Source organism: Pseudochaenichthys georgianus, chromosome 6 (assembly GCF_902827115.2).
Source record: "Pseudochaenichthys georgianus chromosome 6, fPseGeo1.2, whole genome shotgun sequence".
In the NCBI taxonomy this organism is placed as follows: domain Eukaryota; kingdom Metazoa; phylum Chordata; class Actinopteri; order Perciformes; family Channichthyidae; genus Pseudochaenichthys; species Pseudochaenichthys georgianus.
Genome location: NC_047508.1, coordinates 27,271,145 through 27,298,054, shown reverse-complemented (window position 1 = coordinate 27,298,054; position 26,910 = coordinate 27,271,145). Strand labels below are relative to the sequence as shown.

At 43.8% G+C, this 26,910-nt stretch overlaps 1 protein-coding gene across 1 annotated transcript in view; it reads right to left on the bottom strand.

Annotated features, from left to right (window-relative positions):
• The window catches only part of igf1ra (insulin-like growth factor 1a receptor), a 93,205-nt gene that overhangs the window by 16,089 nt on the left and 50,206 nt on the right, over nucleotides 1-26,910 (bottom strand). Inside the window, 14 exon segments of the mRNA XM_034085204.2 lie at nucleotides 2,927-2,958; nucleotides 2,960-3,114; nucleotides 3,117-3,134; nucleotides 3,537-3,564; nucleotides 3,566-3,652; nucleotides 3,654-3,709; nucleotides 3,841-4,076; nucleotides 4,678-4,801; nucleotides 4,941-5,063; nucleotides 5,066-5,148; nucleotides 5,800-5,815; nucleotides 5,818-5,943; nucleotides 6,630-6,766; nucleotides 7,629-7,929. Coding sequence (XP_033941095.1) covers nucleotides 2,927-2,958; nucleotides 2,960-3,114; nucleotides 3,117-3,134; nucleotides 3,537-3,564; nucleotides 3,566-3,652; nucleotides 3,654-3,709; nucleotides 3,841-4,076; nucleotides 4,678-4,801; nucleotides 4,941-5,063; nucleotides 5,066-5,148; nucleotides 5,800-5,815; nucleotides 5,818-5,943; nucleotides 6,630-6,766; nucleotides 7,629-7,929 — 1,522 coding nt within the window.

Below are 26,910 nucleotides of genomic sequence, written 5' to 3'. Positions count from 1 at the left end.
AAGAAAGCTGAATTTGTGAGCGCTGTTATCACAATAAAAGACAAAAGGATTTACAGGACATCCAGGAAATCATTTCATAACGAATAATTACAGGTTTATATCTCCCAAATGTATTTTAACAAGGCTGAAGCATCTCGCTTAACAGGGATTTAATGTGTGTGTGTGTGTGTGTGTGTGCGCCATGTGTGCGGATGCTGCACATGACTCCCTGTGGAGCTGTGTGGGAGGAAGAGGTCAGACAGATCGTAGCAAGGTGTACAGAGAGAGAAACATAAAAAGACAGACGCATAGATTTTTCAGTTAGAAAAAAATAAAATGTCTCTCCAACAAATCCTGATCAACAACGAACATAGAACAAACCTAGAAAAGCTGACCTGACATTTGGAAACAAACTTTTCAATCATAAAGACCAATGTTTAGTGGCCAAACTGAGGGCATGGCTGTTTGTTTGCCTACAGTCGTTACCTGTGAAACCTCCAGGGTTATTCTGCTCAGACTGACAGAAAAAGGGAAGATTCCTGACTCTGATGGAGTTAGGGGATAAAAGCTGTATTGACAGCAGGTATCTGTAGAGAGCTGCTGCAGGGTGATGAATGTTCAGGGGTAGTTTGTAAACGTAATGAGGACAGCATGAACAGATGGCTACGTCTGTATTACAGCCTATGAAACAGATCAGACATGATTCAAACGGTATACTGGAAATAAGGGCTGCAACCAACAATCATTTATATTTTTGATCAATAAGACGGTTTGTTTTTGATTAACTGTTTAGTCCATAAAATGTGAATTGTGTCCATCACAATTTCCTATATAGCAAAATATGTAACGTAAAAAGTGCCTTTTTTGACTGACAAACATTCCAAAATCTAGCTATACTCATCACAATAATAACAATAATAACTTTTCAAAATAGCTTGAATTTCTTTTTCTTTTGATTATTGAATGGTTTCAACTCTACCAGAAGTTATAAATCGATAAACTCAGTGACTTGTCTGAGCAAAGTTACAGTGAGGCATCTGTTGTGAGCAGACACACACACGAGGAGTGTACAGACAGACAGATCCGTGGGAAAGACCTGTCGCACCGACATGTCAACATTCTTCTCCGACAGGTATAACGGGAGCGTTATGATCCAAAGTCCAGCACTCTAAAATGTCGACTGTTACAACTGGAAAACACATCTTAGATATAGGAAAACTGACAGGAGAGTTGTGTGCTGACAGATTCAGATTTGTGATCGAACAAGTGGACGAGAGATGGATAGACCCAACTTAGAGGCCAGATGAAAGACAACTTTCGGGATCCAGTTTTCAGCAGGGGCAGTCCTAACTCCGTGAGAAGAGTCCCCAGCTGACTGAAGCATGACCTTATAACTAGTGAGTTACTACACTCAATGTCCTGACCTCGCCTGCTAAAAAAAGAACCACCGGCTTTATACAATGGAATCCGGAGAGGAAAAATGTGACTACACATCCAGTGTGTAGAGCACATTATTAGAGCTTGGTCGCAAAATCTCTGGCTGCAACGGAAAAATTGGAAACATCCTGTGAGACCTCTTATATGTGTGAATCATTTGTTTCCTCAGCAACAGTTACAGTAAAGAAATGCTGCTGATAAGAGGTTTCGGTGACCTTAACAGACAGTGGGAGCCACCCTCCCTCTCCTCCACTAAATCAGTCTGCCTTCCCTACTTTCTGTTTGTCTTCAGTCGCTGATGGGGCTCTTCCCTCATACATTTAAATTCCAGATGGATTCACTGTACATTTCCTGGCAGCTGTCTGCCTCCATAAAAAAAAGAAGGAGAAAAAAAACAAGTCCCGGACAAAGAGAGCATACGAGGGAGGAGGAGAGTGGAGTGCCGGGTGGAGGGGGACAGAATGGAAAAACATTTCCTATTCTTTCTGTTTCTCTTTTCACCCGCCCTCTTTCCCCTCACCCCGGGTCTAAACCCTGAACTTTTATTAAAACCTTCTAGATTATCGAGCCCTTTCCCTGGAGTGTTCTGTAATAATGCTGGCTCTGTTTCAGTGGAGCGTCTGTAAGCACAGGCCCCCGGACCTGCCATCCACTTGTTTCCTAGACAGCTATACTATAGCACATCAACACAGCCAGAGAGAGCAGGGTGGGGGGGTATTAGTTAAATTACAATAGAAAGCTGCTTTATTATTCTTCCCCCAAATACATATCGATCCAATTCCACAAGAGTGTTGCGAAGGAAAAAGAGAAGGGCACCTTACGATGTTTGAATAATGAACTTTGTGAGGCTCAGAGGCATCGTTTAAAGCTATGGATTTATAAGGTACCTGCTGAGTGTGGGTTTGTGTGGGAACAACAAGTATATCAAAAGTCTCCCTATTTCTCCTTGCTGGATGCTTGAAAATAAGTGTTATGGCACCAATTCACAAATGCATAGATGTGTGCACTGCCTTCATGAGAATAAAGGAGTGTGGGAGGAGAACGGAGCTGGAGTCTTTGAAACAGTGATAAACATCCTTAGCCACGAGCAAGTTAAATGATAACAGTGTGCAGCCAAACTAGGCCCTTCAGACTCCTTAATCACATCTCTCCTCCTGGGTTTGTTTGTGTTGCCTAAATTGCTGCCTGCTAGGTCCTTACATCCCCCGTGCCACCGTTGCCACGGATACATAAAGCCACAAGAGCGCTAAGAAGGCTTTGGATCCTACTCAGCATGTCTCCTCATCCGCAACGCCCGACAAAGGGCCCCCGTCAGGTCCATCTATGCTGCCATGCTCGGATCCTGTCAGCTCCACAGAGGAGACATTACACCCGGGGCCGCCACCTCATCCCTCACTCTGACCATCAGGGCAAACAAGAGCCACAAGGGCCGTAGCAGGAGCTGGAAACGGTTTTACGGAGTCAATGTGAGGTCCTCCACTATTCCAACCACATATATGTTTTACTATACCTCGGCAGAAAGATTGCATTGTGAAGGAAGTTTCTCAAAAATCTTGAAAAAGACTCGGTCATCCTGTTCCCGGTCTTTCTCCTCGGGCGTCTTCTGGCAGGCGCAGCACGGGCCCTTCTCCCCCCCCGCCAGATCGGATTTGGTGGGCTTGGTACTGTCGTCCATGTCGATGTTCCCCGTGGCCGGGATCGGATCGGGACCTTCAGCTCTGTTTTAGGAGAAACCAAGAGTGATTAGCAAAGGGACAGATTCTGCATCTACTTATAATATTATATATTAATTGAATTGTAATATTGACTTCCTTTTTGAGAGTAGATAAGAACATGTATATCCCCTTATATAAAGCTACAGCAAGCAGCTTGTTAAATGAGCTCACTAATTAACATTATATCTTGTTAGCTTCATCTAAACCCTTTTTCATGTCTCTCGCTAAGCTAGGGCTAAATACCTGTTGGTTATATCATATTTGTTTATGATAGTCCTTGGCAAAAAAGCAATAAACCGCATCTCTCAGAAAGTCTGACCTATTTTTGTGAGGTGAGGACATATCAGTAGAAAAGCTAAGACAATAACACAATGTTAATATTTGCATAGAATGAGTAATGCACACCTTTGGAGCAGTAGTTGTGTTGGTAGGTAGAGCTCCCTGTCCTCCGGCTGCTGCTGCCAGCGGACCAGGTAGAAGGTCAGATTTCCGTTGGGAAAGGCTGGAGGGGACCACTTCACCCATCAGCCTGGTGGAGGAGTTGGCAAAAGCCCGGGGCTCTTTGGGCATAGACGGCACTGCAATAGGGCAAAAGTTAGGATATGATACATTAAAACGTTTTAACTGACAAAGTTGCAATGCAATCACTAATATTCAACATTATTATTTGAAATAATCAACATCTATATCAGCAGCTTTGCAGACTTACGCGATGGGCGTGTGCGAATGTAGATTATGTCACTTTTTGCCCCTGTAACGTGTTTGTCCTCCACCTGCAGGGTAATGGCCTTCACAAAAATAGCATACTGGGTCCAGGGCTTGAGGTTTGGAAGACTGACTTTCGGGTAAACGTCTGACTCCTGAGGGAAATCCACATCCACCATGTGCCAGCTGTTTAAACCACAGCCATCCTGCCCGTCAAACTCTGTGATGTTCTGGAAAGGCCTGATAAAGACACAACACATATCTGTGCATTAGCAAAAAAGTATCTACTAACAGAAGTGAGGTAAAATACCTTATAGGTCATGTCCTAAGATATTAATTACTTTTGCAAAGGGTTTTCTTATTCCCCTCAACTATTTAAAGAAGCATACAATACATCTACTGATACCTGTTTCAAAACAGACATTAGTTTTGCTTTGTACAAGTTTAATGAGAAAATAAGACCCAGGTAATCAAAACCAGATATCAAACAATAAGCAGACGTGGATGTTTTTAACATACAATGTTTTGTTTGCATTACATTAGAGACATCCTTCTGTTTGTCAGTGGCCCAAAGGCAGGACATCAACGTGAATGCTTCAATATTGTCTTTGTAAAATGATTGCGAGTAATGTGAAGTAAACATAGTTAGAAATGATTGCAGTAAATATACAAATCAGACAGGTATGATCATCTAAGATTTATGTATTTTTTCCCGGAAAATAGCTTTGATTTTAAGCTGAATCCTGTGTTTGAAAATGAAAGTTCTGAATTGATGTCCAAAATTTTTGTAGTATCCAGGACAGAAACTCATTGACATGTTTTGTTCCTTCTCAATACTCACGACTCTTTGTAGTAGACTATGAAGCTGATGAGGTCGTATTCCGGCGGCCGGTAGCGCTCCCATGTCAGCGTGATATTATGACTTGCTGTGATGTTCGACTTGAACTTCAGGATATAGCTTTCACCTGTTGTGACACAGCGGAACTCACAATGAGACACACAATATCAAAACAACATATCACTGCTTCTTCCCATCCCCACACATTGATCACTCACTACAAAAATCTAGAATCTTTATGTCAAAGTTTATGTGAAGTTACTCACAGCTGGCTCTTTCTCCGTTGTTCCGGAAATCTCCCTCCTCTGGCTTCACTGCAATGCCCGTCTTGTTCCACATCTTCCGTATCTCAGACATGCAGAGTTTGGGGTTCCGACGGAAGAAAAGAGTCCGTTTTCAATAGTCAGGTTGTGCTGATTCCAGTCCCACAGGTACTGCAGGTGCTGGTTGTTGATGGCGGAGAACGCATACATGCTGATAATGGAAGGAGAATAAGAGGAGGTTACAACCATCTCATATAGACCAAAAAGAGCATGAGATATCATAGAAGCTGAAGACATTTGGTAGCAGTCAAAGAGGTGTCACATGAGGTCAGGTTTGTGTGTGTGTCTGACACCGAGCCTGGGTTTGTTCAGAGGACATGAAACAGAAAGAGTGGCGTGCTAACACTCTGAGCTCCGACAGCCGGTAACGCAGCAGAACACCTCCAGAGCGAGAGGAATGTCTGCCACCCCGACAGCATTCCTCTGAGTGAAACGTTATCCAAGGAGAAGCTACGACAAGTAGGGCGACAGGGTTTCCCATGACCCCTTTGGCCATTACAAAAAACACTTTCCCTCCTATCTCAGACTGCTGCTGATAACAGTTTGATGGACATGAGACTTTACATTTAGTTTTGCAGCAACACTCACTTCTGAGGCCTGTCTGGCTATCATTTATGAAGTTATACTGCAAGAAGACTTCCTATTTATATTTAAGAATGTACCTCAATGTAGAAATCAAGCACTTTTAAATGTCTGTAACGCCAATGATATGTCGGTGGCAGCCTCCCTGCTCATGTCCTCTGATTATTTCAGTCATCGTTCACAAGCATGCTTACAAATTCACGGACAAAACACAACATACTTGTCGATGAGTTCCTGCCATTGATTAAACGCAGACTCTTGAGAAAGGACAGCGAGCCAAGTGCGTGGGAGTGTCGAATCTTCACATAGCCCGTCACTGTCTGAATCAGCCCCATGAAGCTCTCCAGCTCAGACGCTATGTTATCTGGGGAGAGGGGACGAACACACAACACACACACACACACACACACACACACACCACACACACACACACACACACACACACACACACACACACACACACACACACACACACCACACACACACCACACACACACCACACACCACACACACCCACACACACACACACACACACACACACACCACACACACACACACACAATCATTTAAAAGCCACTTTAAAACAATTCTCGAGGGATCTCTTCTAGTTCCATGACACAGAGACAAGCTCTTAATGCAAATAACCCAGCACTTAGTTGCTTTATCATATGTGGAGATTAGCTTGTGAGCCACCCTGTCAACTGAGCAACTAAACAGCATTAAATCATAATGTGATAATTGGGTTAGAGTGCAGGAAGCAGATGTAATGTTGATTTTGTGGCCCTCACTATGAATCCCAGCAGCTTAGACCATCAGGCCCTTATCTGTCTCAGTAATCATAACATTTGGTGTGCAGTCAAGTGCAACACAGTGTAGTAAAGCAAGTATACTGTACCAATAAACGATTGCAATAGAGTAAATGGCAACAGATTGTAGTCACATTCAATATTCTATGTGCTCATAGTGTAGTATTGCTTGTTAAGCTTAGTTACACTGCAGCCTTTACATTAAATGTGGTGATTAAAAGCACTTATGCAGAGCTGCACTCACTTCCACGTCGGATGTTGATGTCCAGGTTGCCTTCGATGACGGTGCAGTCCTTCAGAGACTGAGCAGCATCCACAGAGTCGATGACGGGGGATGTGCAGGGCTTATCACACGGGCCATTGCAGGCATTGCATAACATTCTATTTACAGCAGAAGCAGAGAAAAGGAGGGAATGCGAGACATGGGGAGAAAGAAGGAATAACTGTCAGAGAATGAGCAAAATCCTATGGGAACTTTTCTTCCTCACCCTGAAGTCATCTGTCCACTCCCTGCCTCCCAAGCATTCCGAAGGATTCAGGCAAATACATTCACTGCATAGTACAAGGTCATCTCCAGAGTTTAATTTTTGATGGGCCCTCATCTGAACTCTGTTTCGTGAGAGAGTGACTCACTGTATTGTGTTCATGACTGTTAGGGAACTGACATGAAGGATCAGGGAGGATAGCTGCTTACAGATAAGCGTTCTTGTTCTAGGAGAATGTCAAACAAAGGAAGTCTCTTTCAACGACCTTTGAGTATTGCTATATAACATCTAATAGTGGCGAGTAAAAAGAATACACTTTTTTGAGCAACTTTCCCTCTTCCTAAACACAGTGGGAAGTCTAAACTTGAGTCATTAAATCCAACATACTCTTAACCTTTAGCACTTCAGGCTCAGAGCTCTTGTTTATGAAAGGAGCCTGTGAAGAGCCAGGTGAAGTTTATCTCAAGGATATTTTAGTCAAATTATCTCATTATGCAAAAGTACACAGTGAACACAAGCACCTCCAGTGTCTGCGATTGACGAAAATCACACTGCTAATTCTAAGAGCTCTGGCTTTCTGTGGGAAAGGTTAGGATCCTAAACAAATCCAAACACAGAACATTAACCTACTCATATCTTAGACATAATGTATATTTTTGAAGGAGTTCTTACTAATGTGTTGTACATTCAGTTTGTCACCTGGCATGGCATTTCCATATCACCAGGACCTAAAGTAGAAGTGAAGGGTAAGTCTTTACCGATTAGTCTCGTTGCGGGTGAAGCCAGAGGGGCAGTCAGGCGTACATTCTCCCCCGTGGATGACAAAGTGAGGGTCTCCGGTCAGGTGCACTCCGGAGCAAAAGTCCATGCTGATGCAGCGCCAGCCCTCAAACTTGTAAGTGTCTGGGGGACAGTCCGGCACGCAGTGATCCTCGTGAAAGTAGTGGAGGCAGCCGGAGCAGGCCGTGTCGTTGTTGGGTTCAGTGCAGCTGCCGAGGCACTGGCTGTGGCAACACTCCTGTCTGTCTGTGCAAGACAGCTTGCAGTTCTCCGGGCATACTGGAGAAGACAGAGAAAGAAGAGGTCAGTTTTTAGGCTGGGTGTAAACAGTCTGCACTGCTGGCTGATATTTTAACAGAGTCAAGGATGATAAAGGTAAAAAACATCAAACTAATGCTTTCAAACGCACAGATTGTGATTTATAGGGCAGTAAACACGTTGAATAGCTTGTCAATTTAAAGATGAGTTTCCATCTTTAAATGCATCTGCTTAGTAATGAGCCAGGAAGTAATACATAGGTGAAAAGGGAGTATGGAGCCAGTATGGATTATGTAAAGGAAACACAAAGCCTAAAACATATACAGTCTTATAACAGTTCTGCCTTAAGTCCTACCTTAATACATGTTCAAATGTTGATTGAACATACAAAGAGGTGGGGTTTTTTAACACAATTGACCACACAACAAACTACATCCTGTTAACTCATCAAGTTCATAAATATAGACCATAAAGTTATACAATAGTAGACCATAGTATTTTCTTTTGAAAATAAATTCCTGGTAGTATATTTATGTATATGTATATGAACGTATTTCCTCTCCTTTTTAAACCAAATCTGCAACCAAAAACACAGTATTCCATTTGTCATGAATATTCTTCTATAATGGAAGAAAAGAAACATGCAGCTGGAACAGAATCCCACTATCACTACAGCTTCTAAGAAGAAACTACTGTTAATCCTGGCAGGCAATATTGTGTGAGGTGTTTAAAACTAAGCTTGAGCACAATGAATAATAGAAGCTCGTTGTTTTACTCAGAATCACTGAGAAACGAAACCAAAACAATATGTTAGTAATGACATCCGGCATTTTTCAGTTTCTTTGAACACGCTTTTGGCGGATTGTGAATCCTAACAGTTTGTCAGATTGATTGAACAGAGCTTACAAAATGACCATTAATATATCAACGTGTAACTCTGGGGAACATTTCAAAACACAAACTTTGACAGAGAAAGGACAAAAGTTACTTATTCAAAGTAAAAAATAAACTCAGTTCTGTGAGTGAATTCACCATCTACTTGTGATAATCGCATCGACTTCAATTAACAGTAAAGGAGAGGAAAATTGGTAAATAAAAGACGTCTATTTTCAAGGTTTAAAGCATTTTCACTGTAGCCTATTTAAAGAGAAGCACTTTTGGAAACCACATGTAAAGTGTGGAAAGCAAATTATTCCCACTGCTAGATAAGCTTGCATTAGCCGCACTACAGGCAGGGGTGTCCTACTTTAAGATGAGTCCACCCCATAGAAAAACATGGAGAGTGGTGTGTGTGTGTGTGTGTGTGTGTGTGTGTGTGTGTGTGTGTGTGTGTGTGTGTGTGTGTGGTGTGTGTGTGTGTGTGTGTGTGTGTGTGTGTGTGTGTGTGTGTGTGTGTGTGTGTGTGTGTGTGTGTGTGTGTGTGTGTGTGTGTGTGTGTGTGTGTGTGTGTGTGTGTGTGTGTACCTGTTTATAAGTTGTAAGTGTAAAGGTGCTTCCTGCTAATGATTGTCCACTGTTACATAAAGGGCTGGTTTGGGGCGGACTGAGTCAATTGTCAGCCTTCTTTGGGGTAAATGTGTAACAGATACAAAATATATAATGTTTTTTTTTTCTTTCTTTTTGCATATTTGAATTGTGCAGGCAGCAAAGTCTTGTTACCTTAGCAACCGCCTCCTGGTGCAAAGCACAGGCATGAAGAAAATGTGCACACACTCAAAACTACAATACAACAAACATTTCACCACTTTCATGTGTGTTAAAACAATCTGCAAGACGGAGACACTTTACATATTACTTCATTGGTGTCATTATTTGAGCAATCCCTGTAACAGATACTTTTACAGGAGTAAACATATTGAGTGTGCATGTGTGTGTAAACTGTGTGCACATGCATATTGGTATGTAAATATAAATGTATGCCAGAAAGCTAAGAATAAATAAGTACTGCGCTTGTGTATTTGCTTTCAAATTAAAAGCCGCTGTGGGAGCCTCGGTGGTTCTCTTTGTGAAGAAAGTGAAGCTGGCTGCTGGGCTAATCTCTTGATGAATATTTCATGTGTTACAAAAACATCTGTGTAGGTTAAGAACGTGACGGTGCACTACAGTAATGCTGCAGAGTAAACACCACGGAGCCAGCCCCAGTTTAGCTTCACAGGGGAAGGAATGTGATCATCACTACTGACAGTTTCTCAAATGCTTGCCATTCTTTCTCATATTCAGTCAAATCTAATAGTTCAGAAAAGGTGAAATGGTCTGTTATAAAAAGTATTATTAACTAAACATATTCAGTGGACCGGATACATATATTTACAGTATAATACACTGCAGTAACTCAGTAATATTCAATTATTGTCTCCTGATAAGACAGATCTTGAGATTACACGGCAGTGAGCGTATTTTCAATATGACTTGAGTTAGTAGAGCATTCAGCTTTATGGCTTATCCTGTGCATTGTATAGCTTCTCACTCACAATAAGTACAAGCTCTGCCACACCAGGAGTTTACTGGCTCTGCTGTATTCATAAGTACTGCATCTAAGTATTCTGAATCTGCTCCAACACAAAACGATTTTTTTGTTATCTAAAGCATCAAACACATCACACACAGGTTCACACATGACAGCTGTGATTTGATAGGAAATATGATGTCAACTTTAGTGTGTTTAAAGCAGGCAGATCAGTGTTGCACATGTGCGGAGTGAGAAAAAAAGGGAATCATCAGAGAGGCTTCCTTTTTCTTGGAATCCAACCAAAAGGGGGCAGCCAAAGCAAACTCTAACAAGCCTTATTGGAGGAGGACCCTTTCTTTCTGCATCATTTTAACAGATTCCTCAATGAAGAGAAATTCCAAACATGCATACCTTCCACAAGAAGAAAGTGGAGGGAGGGGGAGCTGCTGACTTAAATCCATAAAAGTCTTTACCCGGTTTCACTGTGTGACCAAACAACTCGTGGTATCAAGGATACAATCCTCTATTAATAGATACTACTAATGCAGCCCGATTTCCACGCTGCTGCTCTCTACACATAGCTATGCATGTGGGTAGGGTTTCCACTACTTCAAAGGAAAGGGACTACCTAACAAGGGGCTTGTCTTATCATCGTTGCAGTCCCCCGAGTGGATGTTTGATATGAGCAGGATTCAATTAGAATCATCACTTGACCTTAAGTAGATACTGTGTTACATTAATAAGAAATAGAACCCCCTGCCAACAACCAGCCTTTTCCTAATCTAGCAGTGTCATACACTACACATCAGTCAGCACTGAAAAGGCTCCTGAGCAGCCTGTGAATCCCTACAACCCCAAAGAAGCCATCATGGACAGGCTGAGAGACAAGGACTGTGCACTGTTTGATTTTTCTTCTAAAAAGGTATTCTGTGGTCGCTTCACTATGTAAAGAATCTGCAGAATGTTTCAGGCCACAGAGGATTCAAAGGAGGGAATGTTAATCCCTTGTTCCGCTGCAACAACACAATGGCAACGCAAGGAAATGCTAAGGAAACTTGAGAGGAGGAGGCTATTTTGGCAACAAACATTATAATGGAGGTGTAATAAAAGATACAAAATGAAGAAACATTTAACTGAGATTTCAAAATTATAACAACATTCAAGGATGTAAGTACCAATTACCGACCAACAAAAAAAACAACGAAAAACATGAGACTGCAGTAGAGCAAAAGAGGCAGAAAGCATCAAATGTATTCCTCCGCCAGGTTTGCCTTCTTGAAGCGCAGCATACGAGGGGGATTCAGGGTCATGTGACCCTACAGAAACCATTCCCCACCCTTCCTCTTTCCACACAATGTGTATGGCGAAAGCTGCCTCAATCTGATGACTACATGGCTGGATTTCAACACTGTCTGACTGGAGAAGGGTGTGTGTGTGTGTGTGTGTGTGTGTGTGTGTGTGTGTGTGTGTGTGTGTGTGTGTGTGTGTGTGTGTGTGTGTGTGTGTGTGTGTGTGTGTGTGTGTGTGTGTGTGTGTGTGTGTGTGTGTGTGGTAGGTGAAGGGGCTCAAAAAGGACGTCGGAGAGGAAGAGGATTGCAGTGCTCCTCATTTAAATGCACGTCGTGCCCCGTTTTCTGGAGAGCACGCTGTGTCAGTGACTACAACACTGTTTACATTGGGAGGCTGGCGACATTTTTACTGACCAACACCACTCCGCCACCTTTGGAGACAAAGTATTGTGTGAAAATATAAAGAATTGTGTCATTTTCCTAAACCAATAATAGGTTGCAGCCGAAGTAAAACAAAGAAAAAAATATCCAATAAAAGATTAAACATTTCCTTTTTCATAACATATCAAAGAGCAGTATATTTTCCCTGCTTCATTGGAGATAAGTAGGAAGCATGACAGACAGTTGGGAAATCATTCATTATTCACAGTGGGGCAGGAGGGGAGGGGAGGCAGGGAGGAGGGTGTCTGGGAGGAGGAGGGCGGATTAGACTGGGAGCTATCTGCTGGACCAATAGCAGGTAGGAAGGGGAGGTGCTAATCCCGATGATTGACATGTTATTGAGTCTGGAGCAGAGATGGTAAACAAGTCCTCTCTTGAGCTGAAGATTGGAGGGGGAGTCGTCGCCAGAGTGACTAAGCATGGCTTTTCCACAGTTTCGAAGAACCCATAAGTTAAGGAAAAAACCCAAACATACGTAGCCTACTCAACAACAAGCATTAGTACGATTATTCCGGTAAATAGTTCTGCCCCTTAACTGGAGCGTAAGCTAAATACGAAACGTTTTGAAAAAGGTTACTGTAGCAGCTGCATGTTAGGTGTCAATCATGCCACCTGTCCTTGCTCCACAATGTAAACGGGGCCATAGCTCCATTAGGACATGATTACATTTATCTCGACATCAACTCCATTTACCGAAGTATTCACTCTACTGCACACTATAGTAATCCGCTGCACCGTGGGGATGTGAAGCTTCCCACTCTGTGCAGAGTCAAGCCAAGGAGCTCAGGTTACCAGAGCTGAGAGCAGCAGCACGCAGTAAGGTAGCAGCGCCGGAGCACGGTAGCAGACAGAAGGCCAAATCACAGGCCGACCCCCCAGATCCCTGAGCTCCATCAGTCCACATCCTCATCCGGCAACCCGATCCTCCCCGGGAGCCCGAGTGCATCACTACAGACACTTGTTTAAACCACATCAGCCCAGACGGCCAGAGTGAGGATGCTTCCTCCACTCAGAGCCAGGGGCAAACCGCATCAGAGATTCCAGAGCTGCTTTGCCATTGCAGCAATAGTGTCTCAAGTGCCAGGATGTAATGATGTAATACAAAGTTGTGTTTTTTAACTTGTTCAGACAATGTGTCTGTTTGGTCAAATCAACCTTTCTGCTGATCAGTGAGGTTTTTTCAGAAGGGGAACACTGCACAGTGTCGTGATGTGATTTCCTCATGCAGACAGCTGGCTCAGGAAAGCTTGGTTAAACCTGTTCAGTCCTGCACACAAAGGTGTGTGTGAGCCCACTCCTCCCTGTCCCACTGTTTATGGGTCTCTTCCACTCCTATGCCCACTAAAGACCAGCAATGTGTTTTTCACACAACTATGTGCTGGTCTGTGTGTTCAGGCATGCGTGACATTTCCCCTAACTCGCATTCAGTCACAACAACACACGCACACACACATCCCTTCCTTCTACCCTCAGGCCTCGGGTCAGTCTGCAGCTGCGACTGCTGTTGTTGTTGTTGATTACACCTAATAACAGGACACAGGTATGCAGCACCGTCACATGTGAAAACACTTTGAGTTTTATCACCGAAGAGGTCTGGGAGCAATTAAAGACACCCTAAAACAGCTACCAAAACCGTGACAAATACTATGTACCCAACAACAATAATGCATTGCAAGTGATTCGGTAATAGTCATCCTAAATTATAATGTTGGTTAATAGAGATTAAATACGATTGGTAGGGATGTCCTGAAAAAAGGTTAACTGGTAGCTAGTTCCAACAACCAACTCCTCAAATTTGAGTATGTGAGGCTCTCTGACATATTTCATAGAAGAGTACAAATAACTTTGAGTTTTGTAAGTTGAATAAAACAAGCGATATAAAGATGTCTATGAGAAATTTCATTAGGCCTTTTTTTGTTTTCTCTGAAATGTTATAGAGGAAACTGTTGAGAAAAACAACCTGCTGATTCATTTATAGCAAAAACAATCACCCTTAATGTATGTATAGAAAGCTCTAGAAAGAAATCTGGCATTTGGGTTAGGGACACAGTACACGTACAAGTTCAATACAAAAACAGCTACTGCACAGGGAGTCCAAATGTTTGTGTGTGATTGGTGGGTCAAACCTCATAACTAAGCCGGGCCAAAGCTGAACTTCTGAATCCCAGTAGGCTGGACTTCTTGTTGGCCCAAAGTCCCAGAGCCCCAGTTCATCCCACAACAGAAGCACGCCTGAAGTCAAATTTGTAGCATAAAGATGGGCCTCAGAGGCAATCTTCCTCATTTTATCAGGCAACACTCCAACTAACTCTGAGGACTCATTTGCAGTGGCTGTCATGACATGGAAGGTTTAAAAATCAGTCTGGCCATATAAGCCAATCACAGCACAGATCTTTTTCAGCAGGACAACTCGTCTAAATCAATTATTATTACAGAAATGTCAATTCTGTAAATGTTATGTCCCAATTAATGACAAGTAGGTGCAACACCTTCGGCATTTCTGATGCTGTTTCACAAAATACTGCCAGATTATTGTTTTTGTTGTTTTTTCCCCTCCAGTTGAGCTCAATACTGACATTCATGGGAATCAGTTGCAGACCGTTTCAGAGATTGACAGTTACAAGCTGCATTGCTAAATAAGATGCTAAGATAGGCATTAGTATGGGAAAAGCAACTTCAGGGAGAATTGAGGCAATGTTTTTTTTTTTTTTTTTTTTTTTTTTTTTTTTTTAACAGATTCGGAGGTGTTCCCTCTCACTAAAAGTGGCTTCTAAAAATATCTGACTTCCCAGATCTGCTTCATTAAATACAGTGCGTTTGCTGGCAGCGCTGTGCCGGCTGGCTGGCGAGATGTGTTGGTTGGCTGTTTTGCTAGCTGGGTGACTTGTCGGGGTTAGTGAGAACGTGTCAAGCCCTCACACATCCCTCCAGCTGTGTACACATGACACTCTAATCCCCTTTTTGAATGCAGAGAAGACATTAAGACAATCTGTACATGGTATCCATCAAACACAAGCTTCACTACGCAACGCTGAAGAGAAATATAACAAACTGAGCACATCAAATGAACAGCTAACTGCTACATCTGGCTCAGGTGTTTGCAGGCGCAGTCCAACACCTGGCTGTGTGTACACACCTGTCCCAAGACAGGCAGCTACCAAGAGCCAACCGTCAGCCAAACGAACCAATGTTGATCCTGAACACATTCAAACTCCACCTCACTTCAATAAACACCTTGTTTAAAAAAAAAAAGTGTGACTCAGTAATGTTCCAAGCGACCATTTTCATTACTTATAACATTGTTACTATATACCCAAACCTGCTCCAGACTATGATTATCAGATCATCAGAAGAGTAGTGGTTCTGTTCTGCCAAGACCTATTTGTGTAGATGACTATCTGCAGCTTTGCGGCACACGGTGCCCAGACATCGTCCTGGCACGCCGTCCGGCATACATTCTCCCTGATGGCACTATGTCTGGATTCACAATGACACATCTTCATTTCAGATTGACTTCAAGGAGGAGGCCCTAATCAGGATTAAGCATAGCAACATTTGCCTTGAGCTGAAAAGCTGATTGGGTTAAGTTTGTGTTCATTGCGAGCATTCCTACCAGGTTAAAATGGAGAGCTCTGCAAACACTGGGGCGGCCATTAGTCGATTACGGAACTGATAGGCAGTGGACTGTAAATCCTGGAATTAGTGTTCAGTTTGGCTACATTTTAAGTGTGTGTGCGAGGATTGGTGTTAGTTTGCATGTGTGTGTATATATGGGGTCATATTGAGGTCCATGTTCCAAAAGTTTAAATTGCAGACTGCCTGTATGTCTGACTGTAGTCTTGTCTTTCAGATGACAGTGGCTGGCTGTTGGCACATGCAGACAGACTGCGGTGAGATGTCGTTGCTCTGCCCAATCCTCCAGTGCATCTCCCTGTTCTCTTTGGGTAGTATGCCCCTAGTCTGCCACCTCACTGGAGCCTGACGTTCTGTAAAGTCCTATTAGCCACTTCAAATAAGACATCTGGATTTAGGGTTTCCTTTTCCCTCTACTTAATTTAATTTTCACAGTGTGTTTTCTTTAGGGTACACAGAGTATCCTTTTTGAGAGTCCGGACTCGTTCTTAAATAAGGACAAGCTGCGGGTTCAGCAGGGACAGTTCTGGCCAGAGTTAACATCTGTTACGACGGGACACTGGGGCTATTCTCTCCAACAGGACAGCCTGTGCTGAGACTTTAGGCCAGCCCTTTCAAGTTTAATGGTCTGATAAGATACCAAGGTCTCCGATGGTAATCACAGTAAAACTGCACTGTATTGATCAGGTATCCGTCGTATACAAAGCTTCATTTCACATGCAAGAGGCCTGTTAGGGGTTGAACTTTAGGCTGCGGCCCCACGAGGACGAAAACGGCTAAACGCATAGGATTAACGCAAACGCAAACGGCTTCCGTCCACATGCAATAATTATCTGGATAGTGTCTGCCCACACGAGACCGCTCCGTTTAGCTCCAACCGCTGGAGAAGCTGCAGTACATATGCCGAGCCTGTACGTGGCGCTGTAACTTCCTCCACAAAAGCAGCGAAGAAGCATGGTTGTCATGGTTGCCCTTCTGTTTATTCTCCGCGGTGGGGGCCGAGGGAACCGGGCAGAGTTTTTCGCCAGTCAGCGTGTATTAAAGTTGAAATCTTCCGGACACAATTATAAAAGTGCCGGTCAAAGGTCTTCTTTGTTATTTATTGAGCTTTAAAACAAATGAATAACGACTCTATATAATATAATGATAAAATACACGGAGCCTCTCTTTTTCCTCCCTCTCTTCAGACAGCGTCAGTGTCTGTCTCATGCAGCAGCTCATCCAGTAATGAGTGACCCGGCCGACAGTAAAAATAAACATTGTTATAACTAGTTTAGGGAGTTTGAGAGGTAATTAAAATAGCTAAGGGTGATGATCTGACTTGAAGTGTGTGTTTTGCTGCAGCGGGAGGAGCTGCAGGGGAGCAGAGCTGCGTGTCTCCGTCCTGTCAGATTAGACTTCACTCGCGAGAGAAAGATAAATAATCTGAATTCAGGGTGCAGTTTACTTTGACGCGGGGGTGAGCAGCAGAGGTGGGGAGAGGCGGGGCTATTGCCTCATCATTATTGCTGTAGATGTTGCACAAACAACTGTAGCATGGTCAATAGCGTCCGGAGCACGATAGCAACTCTGCGATCCGCCATTGTTGTTGTTGTTGTTGGTGGCGAAACACTTCAGCACTGGCGCGGGGTAAGCGGAGGTGAGCAGAAGAGGTGGGGAGAGGCGGGGCTATTGCGCAATCACTATCAGTGATCTGAAAATGTCCGTATAGGGCGCACACACGGAGCCGTTTGACCCCTCAGAGAGCTGCGTATGCCTTTCTATCCACCTTGGGACCCGTTGTCGTTTCCTCAGTCGTTTAGTGCCATATTCGGTCGTCCTCGTGGGGCCGAACGGTCTATATGACACTAAACAGTAACGCAAACGACCGAATACGTCCTCGTGGGGCCGCAGCCTTAAACACATAAACCTTATTCGTGTTTAGCCAATTTCTTATCTACTCAGGGAGGTAAAAGCTTGCAGATTGCAGGTACTTCATGGATATCTGTATAACACAGAAGAATAAAGGCACTTACTGCTGACTTTGTGTCATGTTTGCACACTGATAAGACCATAGAGGACCAATGATGGGAAATGTTTGGCAGCATTTAACAACAGGCTGGTTTTCGCTTGATCCTTCACATCAAAGAGTGTTCCTGAATACCGAAAGTAGGAGCTTTATTTCCCTAAACATCTCCTGCATTTAAAGTGATGGTAGGTGAAAATCAAACAGCCCTTGTGGGTTACCATGTAAATGTAAAGGCACCAATTATACATCAAATCCACTACAGTGCAGTAAACAGTAAACTCCTCATTAGCCATTTGTTAACAACAACACCAAATATGGCAGTTCCACAAAGCCTGGGCAGTACAAAAAAATAAAAAATCATCACTGTTTACAAGTCTCTGAACAAATTGGGGGGGTTACGTAAAATAGCGGTAGGGGAAGAGGCTCTCCGTGCGCGGCGCAGGGGGCTATGACAGCGGACGGAGAGCCTCTTCCCCTCCCGCTCCCCCAGCCTCACCTACTGATTTTAATTTCACCATATATCAAGCCCGATCGATTTCACAATGTCAGCGCACCTCTGCTTGCGTTCAGTCCGAGTTGTTTGACACGCTCCCAAAGTCCCCGCCCCCTTTCTTTGCAGCGAGCAACCATAGGGCAGGCATTTCATAAAGGGGCTCCTTATGAAAAGACTAGCAAACGGTGGAAAGACATAACTGACGCTGTGGCGTTTTATGTGTTTCCCTTCAGTTATGCTAAAGTCTTTTATTATGCTTCAAGTCTACTCTAAAGTTTACATTTTAATTATTTGGCTGACTTTTCCTCATTGATGTTTTATGTTTTACTTAGTTATGTTTTACCCTCCTTTTCATGTTTATTGATGTTCACTGCTCACTTGTTCATTCAGGGTTTCATTTCTGAAATAAAACTAGCTTGAAATGCTATTTTGGTCTGTTACTCCTTTTTGTTTTAGTTTCTGTTACCTTGTAGGTGCTTGTACTGTTAAGTAACTTGAAAAATAACCATAATAACCGACATGAAAAAATATCGTGATATATATCGTCTATCGTGATACTGCCTGAAAATATCGTGATAACATATTTTTCAATATCGCCCACCCCTAGGGTTACGTCACCTTCAGTAAGTTACACTCACAGGCTCAGCGCAGACACAGCTCCTCAGTTTCAACATAAGTGGCACCGTTAATCGGATTTTTAAAATGACGCATTCACTTGTGATCTCAAATTAAAGCAGTTCAGTCATGAAATAGTATCATATCTAATATCTACCATATTTAGTTAAGGGACTGGGTTTTGGTGAAAAATCAGATTGGCTCAAGCACATGGGGGACTGGGTGTTTGGCTGTTTGGGCCCAGGAAGGCATGCTGGTCAAAGGTCAGAGGTCAAAGGCCAAAGCCCCAGATATGGACAGACTAAGGGTAAAGCTATGCCTGGCCTCACTGTACCGACAGCAGAAGAGGACAGTCAGTGTGGATGGAGCAGGACAGCTGACAGGCTTTAAACAGTCCCTAGCCCACACTTCCTATTGGCTGCCAGTGACATCATGGCTCTATCCCCATGTTTCACCTCCTCTTTCAGGGTGGGTGGAGAGTTCAGTTCTTCCTTCTCCTGCTCTCCACTCAAGCAGGACATGGCTCTCTCCCTCTTTCCCAGCCCTATCCATAGCACACACACACACACACACACACACACACACACACACACACACACACACACACACACACACACACACACACACACACACACACACACACACACACACACACACACACACACACACACACACACACACACACACACACACACACCACACACACACACACACACACACACACACACACACACACACACACACACACACACACACACACACACACACACACACACACACACACACACACACACACACACACACACACACACACACACACACACACACACACACACACACACACACTCTTGTTCAGCAGGAGGAAAGATAGAAGAAATGAAGGATCAGTAAAAAAAGAAGGAAAAAAAGGGGGATCAAGCCATCACAGACACACACATATAAACACCCTGCACTCATGCTGTAGTTTTTTAGGAGGATCAAGCCATCATAGACACACACATATAAACACCCTGCACTCATGCTGTAGTTTTTCAGGGGGATCAAGCCATCACAGACACACACATATAAACACCCTGCACTCATGCTGTAGTTTTTCAGGGGGATCAAGCCATCACAGACACACACATATAAACACCCTGCACTCATGCTGTAGTTTTTCAGGCAGGCCTTTCCTAATTAACACATGCCAAGTGAGGAGTTCTGGCGGGCTGGCATATCATGCTATTATTATTGTGAAAGTTTGACATTTTCACAAGCAGACAGCTCACTAAATTACCAGCTGGGCTGCGCTGGGATATATCTGCAGTAATGAAACAAAAAGATGCTCACAGGGAAAAAGAGAAGGACGCACAAAGAGAAAGAGACCCCTAGGAAGAGACACATTGAGAAATAATTGCTTAAGATGTGCAAGAAGATAAAGGGAAATCAGACCATCTATTTATCCAGTGTATTAAAACAGACGAGTAGTTAAGGGATGTTGCTGTTTGGGGAGGTCTCAATCACAGCGATCGATCACTCCACCAGACGGGTGTTCGCTGTCTGAGGAGGGGGAGGCGGAGGATGGAGGGAGGGTGACCACATAGTGTGTTTGAGTCAGCTCTGTCACAATCAGCACTGTATTCAGTCCAGACTCACATCCCTCCATGAGAATAAGCCGTAAACTGGACGATGGAGGAGTGGAAGCATGTAGGTGAAATGTCATCATAGCACAACAGAAGGAATCAAGGGGGCAGCAGTAGGGAGGATGAATATGGCATTACTGGAAAAGATGCAGATGGAGAAGCATTTATCAACGTTTATTTATATAGCCCAATATCCCAAATGTTACATTTTTCTCAGGGGACTTTACAATTGGTACGGATTATGATGTTGAAATTCATTCATGAAGCATCTGCTTTACACTGTGTCAACTCCACAAAGACATTAAACCAGCTTCACCACAAGTGTGCACATACATTACAATGGAGCATTCAAAGGATCACACAGAGGGCAAATGCCAGTAGCGAGGCAGGGAAATGGGCACTGAGAACAAGTCCGCCTCCAACCACAGGAAACGCTAAGCCCCAACCGTGTCAAACATAAGACTTCAAGACATGATTGAAACAAAATACCCACGCTTTCTCCCCCAAACAAACAATGGCTGCCATTGTGAAATGCCGTGGCACGCTCACAGTCAGGGGAGACATAAAGACAAAGTTTGAAAACAGTGGGCCTTCCACCCCCTCTTCTGTCTCTCCTCTCAAGGCCACAGACACATTTCTCCTTCAGTTGGGACACAGACGGGGGCACGAAACAATGCAGCCCACTTGGGAGCGCCCAGCTCAGAAAAATATGTCTTTGTCTTCCTGTCGTTACAGACCTCACACAGCTCAACGGACCGGGCTGCAACTGTTTTAGAGCACCAACAGGCGGCCTAGGACACGGGAGGGATACAAACACGAAAACACAACTTGGGAACGTAAACACAGTCTGGGGAGACTTTTATGCTCTTGTTATGACTCAAAATTGAAGGTCACACACAAACTATTAATTACCAAATAATTATGAGTAGGCCTAATGTCAGTCTTAAGATTGATAAGTAGTAATTATCTTTGTCACAGTCTCACCATCTGCTCATAAAAAACATTTCAGGCTTCCCATTCCCTCCAGCCAAGTTACTTCAGCCTGAGGGTTTCCTGAAACAAATCACTTTACAACTGTTTTATGCAATTCAGAGGAGATGACTCTGTTCCTTTGACATACATGTGGGAACCTGCAGAAGGAGGACACTGCACCAACCGCATCCCCAGAAAATGTTCAGACTATATTTACTGAAAATTACTGTATCCCCCAGATAGTAATTTGTTGCAGTTATTTCATAAATGTCTTGTTAACTATCATTGGCCTGAAGCCACCAAATTGCACATCATAAACTGTAACAAATGGAGGCCTGAGGCTATATGTACTGTTCCACGGTAGCACTGCTGCAGCTCTGGAACTTAAAAATGACTACACTTGGTAACAGAGGCTAGCTGAGATTATTGTGTTTAAATGCGTCGAACTTCAAAAGGATGATGATACAAAGAGCCCTTTGAAACATTATAAATCGTTATACTTATTATCTACATTACATGAGCTGGTGTTAAATATTGCCTGGGCTGAATGTGCTCCGAGTTACATATTATCTAGTCTTTGACAAAGAGTCCCTGACAAGAGGCCAGAGTGGGAGGAGGACCAGCACCTGCTAGATCAGTGATTTCCTCCAAAATGCACTTAGACAAACATTAATGTGCAAACACTCGCATACTTTGGAACAGCCGGTGCAGGGCCGGCTGGCTACAGACAGCCAGGGGACGGAGAGCTGGCTGAGAGGGGGACTGGGAGCACGCTGCTCAATCAATGAGCCATCAATCAACACACACACAGCGAGACGGAGCAAACACAGGAAACAGGAGACCATATCCTTTAGCTACCACTCAAAAGAAAGCCATCAAAGTGCTGGTTCTCTTGGTTCCAGGCCCTTTGCCTGGCCACATTCCAAGAATTGTTTTGTCTTGTGGTGGTTTGATTGGAACTACTACAATTACTCCACCCTGACCCCTGTCAGAAGAGTTATACTTGGATCAAGAATGATCATCGAGCAAAATAAATCAAAGAAGGGATGCAACTAGTGATTATTTCCCTTATTGAGTAATCTGTTGATTCTTTTAGTGGGTACCCTTCAAACTAATTCCTTTCACTTAGTTAGGAAGGTAATATTTGGTATCTCAACAGGCACGCCTAAAATTCAGCATTCATCAGGAAAGATGTCGGGAAAATTATTTAAAAATCAATAATGCTGATTCAAGGAATTTCTGGTTTCCCCATTACAGTAGTTTATGAAACAGTTTTCTCATGCCAGTGCATTGATTTATCATTTGTATGGTCTATCTATTAAAAGATCAAGAAAACAAACAAAGAGGGGCTTGTTTTGTTGGAACAACGGTCCATTACCCAAACATATTCAATTTAAAGTCATATAAAAACAAAAGCTCCTCAGATTAAGAATATAAAGCAAGGGACATTGTTGGAAACTTTGCTTCAATGATAAATTGACTATCAAGACTGTTAACGATTTACTTTTCGTCAATCTAGATAACAGTAGTTCAGAGGTAGAAGCAGACATGAAAGGCACATTCCGCTATTTCTTCCCAGCCCCATTGTGCCTGCAGGAGCACATTCCTGCTGCATGTAGGCAACGCCAGGCGCACCTGAAGCATGTTATTACTGCATCGCCGGTCCTCCAGGGGGAAAACACGAGTTCACAGAGTTGTCCTGAGAGCTGAGCTCACCCAGCTCTTACACTGTGTTCCCAATGTGTCTTGGACGCAAAGCACGTCCAATGCATAAACAGAGTTTTGAGTTGTCTCCATGTCGTGCTGCTGCTTTTTCTGTAGCCTCAGGGGGGGGGGGGGGAAAGAAGAGAAGAAGAAGAAGAAAAGAGAAGAAAGAAGAAGAAGAGAAGAAGAAGAAGAAGAAAAGAATAAGAAGAAGAAAAGAAGAAGAAGAAGAAGAAAGAAGAAGAAAGAAGAAAGAAGAAGACGAAGAAGAAGAAGAATAAGAAGAGCAGAAGAAGAAGAGAAGAAGAGAAGAGAAGAAAGAAAAGAAGAAGAAGAGAATAAGAAGAAGAAGAAGAAGAAGAAGAAGAAGAAGCGTTGCAGGCAGGGATCAGCAGAATTAATGTACACAGCGAGGAGTAAACAACACCAGAGGACGTCCTCGTGTCCCTGAGCTGCAGTGACAGCATGTCCTCCTGTCTGCACTGTCACTCTGTCAGCTCTCATTACCTGCAGCGCTACTCCACTGACTGACTGGCTGGCTAATGGCACCTGCTACCTACTGCTGCATGAGCGACGGTAAAGAAGGGGTATCACCATGACAACGCTGCCCTATCCCTGACCTCGCGCACATAGGCTCTTATATTACAGGCTCTTATAAATATTAGCCGTATATTATTTATTGATAATACATAAGGAACCAATTTCAGTCTTGTTTCTTGGTGTGTTTAATATTTATAATTTATAAAGTGGAAATAAGGGACAATTTGAGCATCCACCAAACAAACTAATAAAAGTTTTCCAATATGGGCCCAAGCTAAAGAAATGACCATCCCCTCCTCCTTCAGATAGTTTTCCTGTGGCTGCCTTCACAAAGGTTTAGTCTGCTTTTCACCAAAAGCCATAAGTTATCTGGATGGCACTATAGCGCTAGGGGAAATACAAATGAAAGGGTGGAGCATTTCAACCCCTCTCCCTTGACACAAAACCCCCCTTGGTCCCATCATGCATCAAACGGAGCCGCCCCCAACTACCCGCAGAGACCAGAGGACGGTCGTATGAGCATTGTGTCCGCGGTTTTAGGCAAACGCAAGTCGGCTCGAGATAAAATCATGATCAATACATCTTGGCAGCTCAACTCTCATGAGCATCCACGTAATATACTGCAGAATACTTTCTGTGACCTCAAGACAACAGAGGGAAATGATGTGACAGTCACCCAACAAGTATCTGTGCTTGGATTCAGTTTTCTTTTGAAAAATACAAAGGAGGATCTGAATTGTAATCAATCCACTTAGGATCACAGTTAGAAAAAGGAATACAGGACAACATCAGAAACAAGTTTCTTTCTTGTGTTATTCTTAAGTGTTCTTTAACTCAGTCTAGGGCTGCTCGATTATGGAAAAATCATAATCTCGATTATTTGGGTCAATAATTGATATCACGTTTATTAAAAACGATTATCCATTTACTTTGAAAACATCCATTTATTGAAATGTACTCTTTTTTTTTTTTTTTTTTAAATCGTTTTATTTCGATTATGTTGTTTTTATAAACATCATTGCCAAATAAACAAAAACTAATACTGTTTTCTGGTATCAATAGAAAAAAGGTCTCAAACTGTTTTGAAAAATAAATATGGGAATAAATGTGTATATATGTTGTTTGTGTTTGCTGGTAGACTTAAATGAAATAATAGTGTGCACTTGCCTGGTGAGCCCCTGGGAAAATAACAGTGGGGTAGATTTCATGGTGCGACTGGAACAACAGGGGGAGCATTAAAAATGATGTTTACAGACAATTCACCTCTCGCAGATAAACAAATGCAACTGAAAACACAGGAAGTCTCTCTTCACTAAAGCTGTTGAAGACTTTATGGAAGTGTTGAGGTGTGCCTGTTTATTCCGCCCTCTGATGACTGATCTGCTGTGGCTGCTAAGAGAGAAGCCTCGAACGGAAGCACAGCCCAATTGGGCCTTTGTTCAGAGGCAGGAACAAAACACAAACACACAAAGCCTGTGAAGAGGCAGGAGTGTATGTGTGTGGGGCCTACCCCAGGCTCCTCCTCAGCCTGAGCAGTCACACACACACACACCCACAACACACACACACACACACACCACACACACCACACACACACACACAACACACACACACACACACACACACACACCCACACACACACACACACACACACACACCACACACACACGACACACACACACACACACACACCACACACACACACACACACCACACACACACCCACACACACACACACCCACACACACACACACACACCCACACACACACACATAACCAACTCCACCACAATCGCCTCTGAGCCGCGTCTCACCCACCCACACATACACAACACCCAACCTGACCCACCTCCTCCTCTTGCTCCCTCTCCTTCCTTATTGCTCTCTCCTTCCCACCCTCATTCATAAAATGGCCGCTTCACAACTCCAGCTGCTGGCATGAATTTAAGGATGAGGGGGTCAGGGGGCATAACGGGACAGGAGGGGGTGTTTGTTATGTTTCTCCCTTCCCTTCCATCTCTTCTTGTGCCCTTCTCTGTCTGGCTAACCGTTTCCATCCCGCACCCTCGCAGGGATTTGTCCGCCTGATTCTCCTCCTCACATATACCAGCCTTCCTCATCCCTGTCCCCCTTGCCCCTGCCCTCCCCTCCAAAACAAACCTGATACCCTCATGGCCTGGGAGGGAAACTGAAGCTATGCGTCTGCAGGGGAAGGCAGAGCAGAGCGGGGGCAGGAGCGAACGCTGGTGGCTCCTCCTCAGAGGCCAGCGAGAGGGGAACGGGACATTCTCAAGTTCCATCCCAGGAACACATCCTCCATGTTTCTTCAGTTTTACCACATCACACACTAATCATGCAGACGATAGAGGATTTCAAGCAACATGAGATTCATTGCTTTAACATTTGCTTTTTCCCCCCTTTCTTTGTAGTCCAGGAATAGGAGATTTTCTTTTATACCCAAACATTTCGCAAGGTGGTGTTTGTGCAGGACGGACAATCTGTGTTAAAGGAGCGACAAAAAGAGGCAGAGCAAATAGATTGTGTCCCTGAGCAGCTCATTCCCGTCTGCCACTGAGTTTTATAAACTGATCAATCAGACAGTGTCTGCACACCAGGCTTTGGTTCAGGAGAAAAAACAAAGACTTCATGCCAGAACCATTCAGACAACACCACAGGGTACAATGATAAGTGTCACTGCATGTGTGTGTGTGTGTGTGTGGTGTGTGTGTGTGTTGTGTGTGTGTGTGTGTGTGTGTGTGTGTGGTGTTGTGTGTGTGTGTGTGTGTGTGTGTGTGTGTGTGTGTGTGTGTGTGTGTGTGTGTGTGTGTGTGTGTCTGTGTGTTTCTATGTACGTGTGTTTCTGTACGTGTGGAGGAGGTGTGTGTATCTAGTCTGAGGTGAATGAGTGCATCAGCGCGCTAATGCATGTTTCCCCCCACTACGCCCTCTGCACGTCTTCTGCTGTAAGCACACTAATTAAAACTCACTCAAGCTAGAGCCTTGACTGCCCCCCTCTCCTCTCCTCTCCTCTCCTCTCCTCTCCTCTCCTCTCCTCTCCTCTCCTCTCCTCTCCTCTCCTCTCCTCTCCTCTCCTCTCCTCTCCTCTCATGCAGCCGTGAGCAGACAGGGAAGGAGGAAGGATCAAGGGGCTGCAGCGAAGTCTACCCTCAACAGGACTGAGTTTTAATTTGGGAGGCGGAGCTGGCCCTCTGTGGTGGGACATGCAGATGTGCCTAA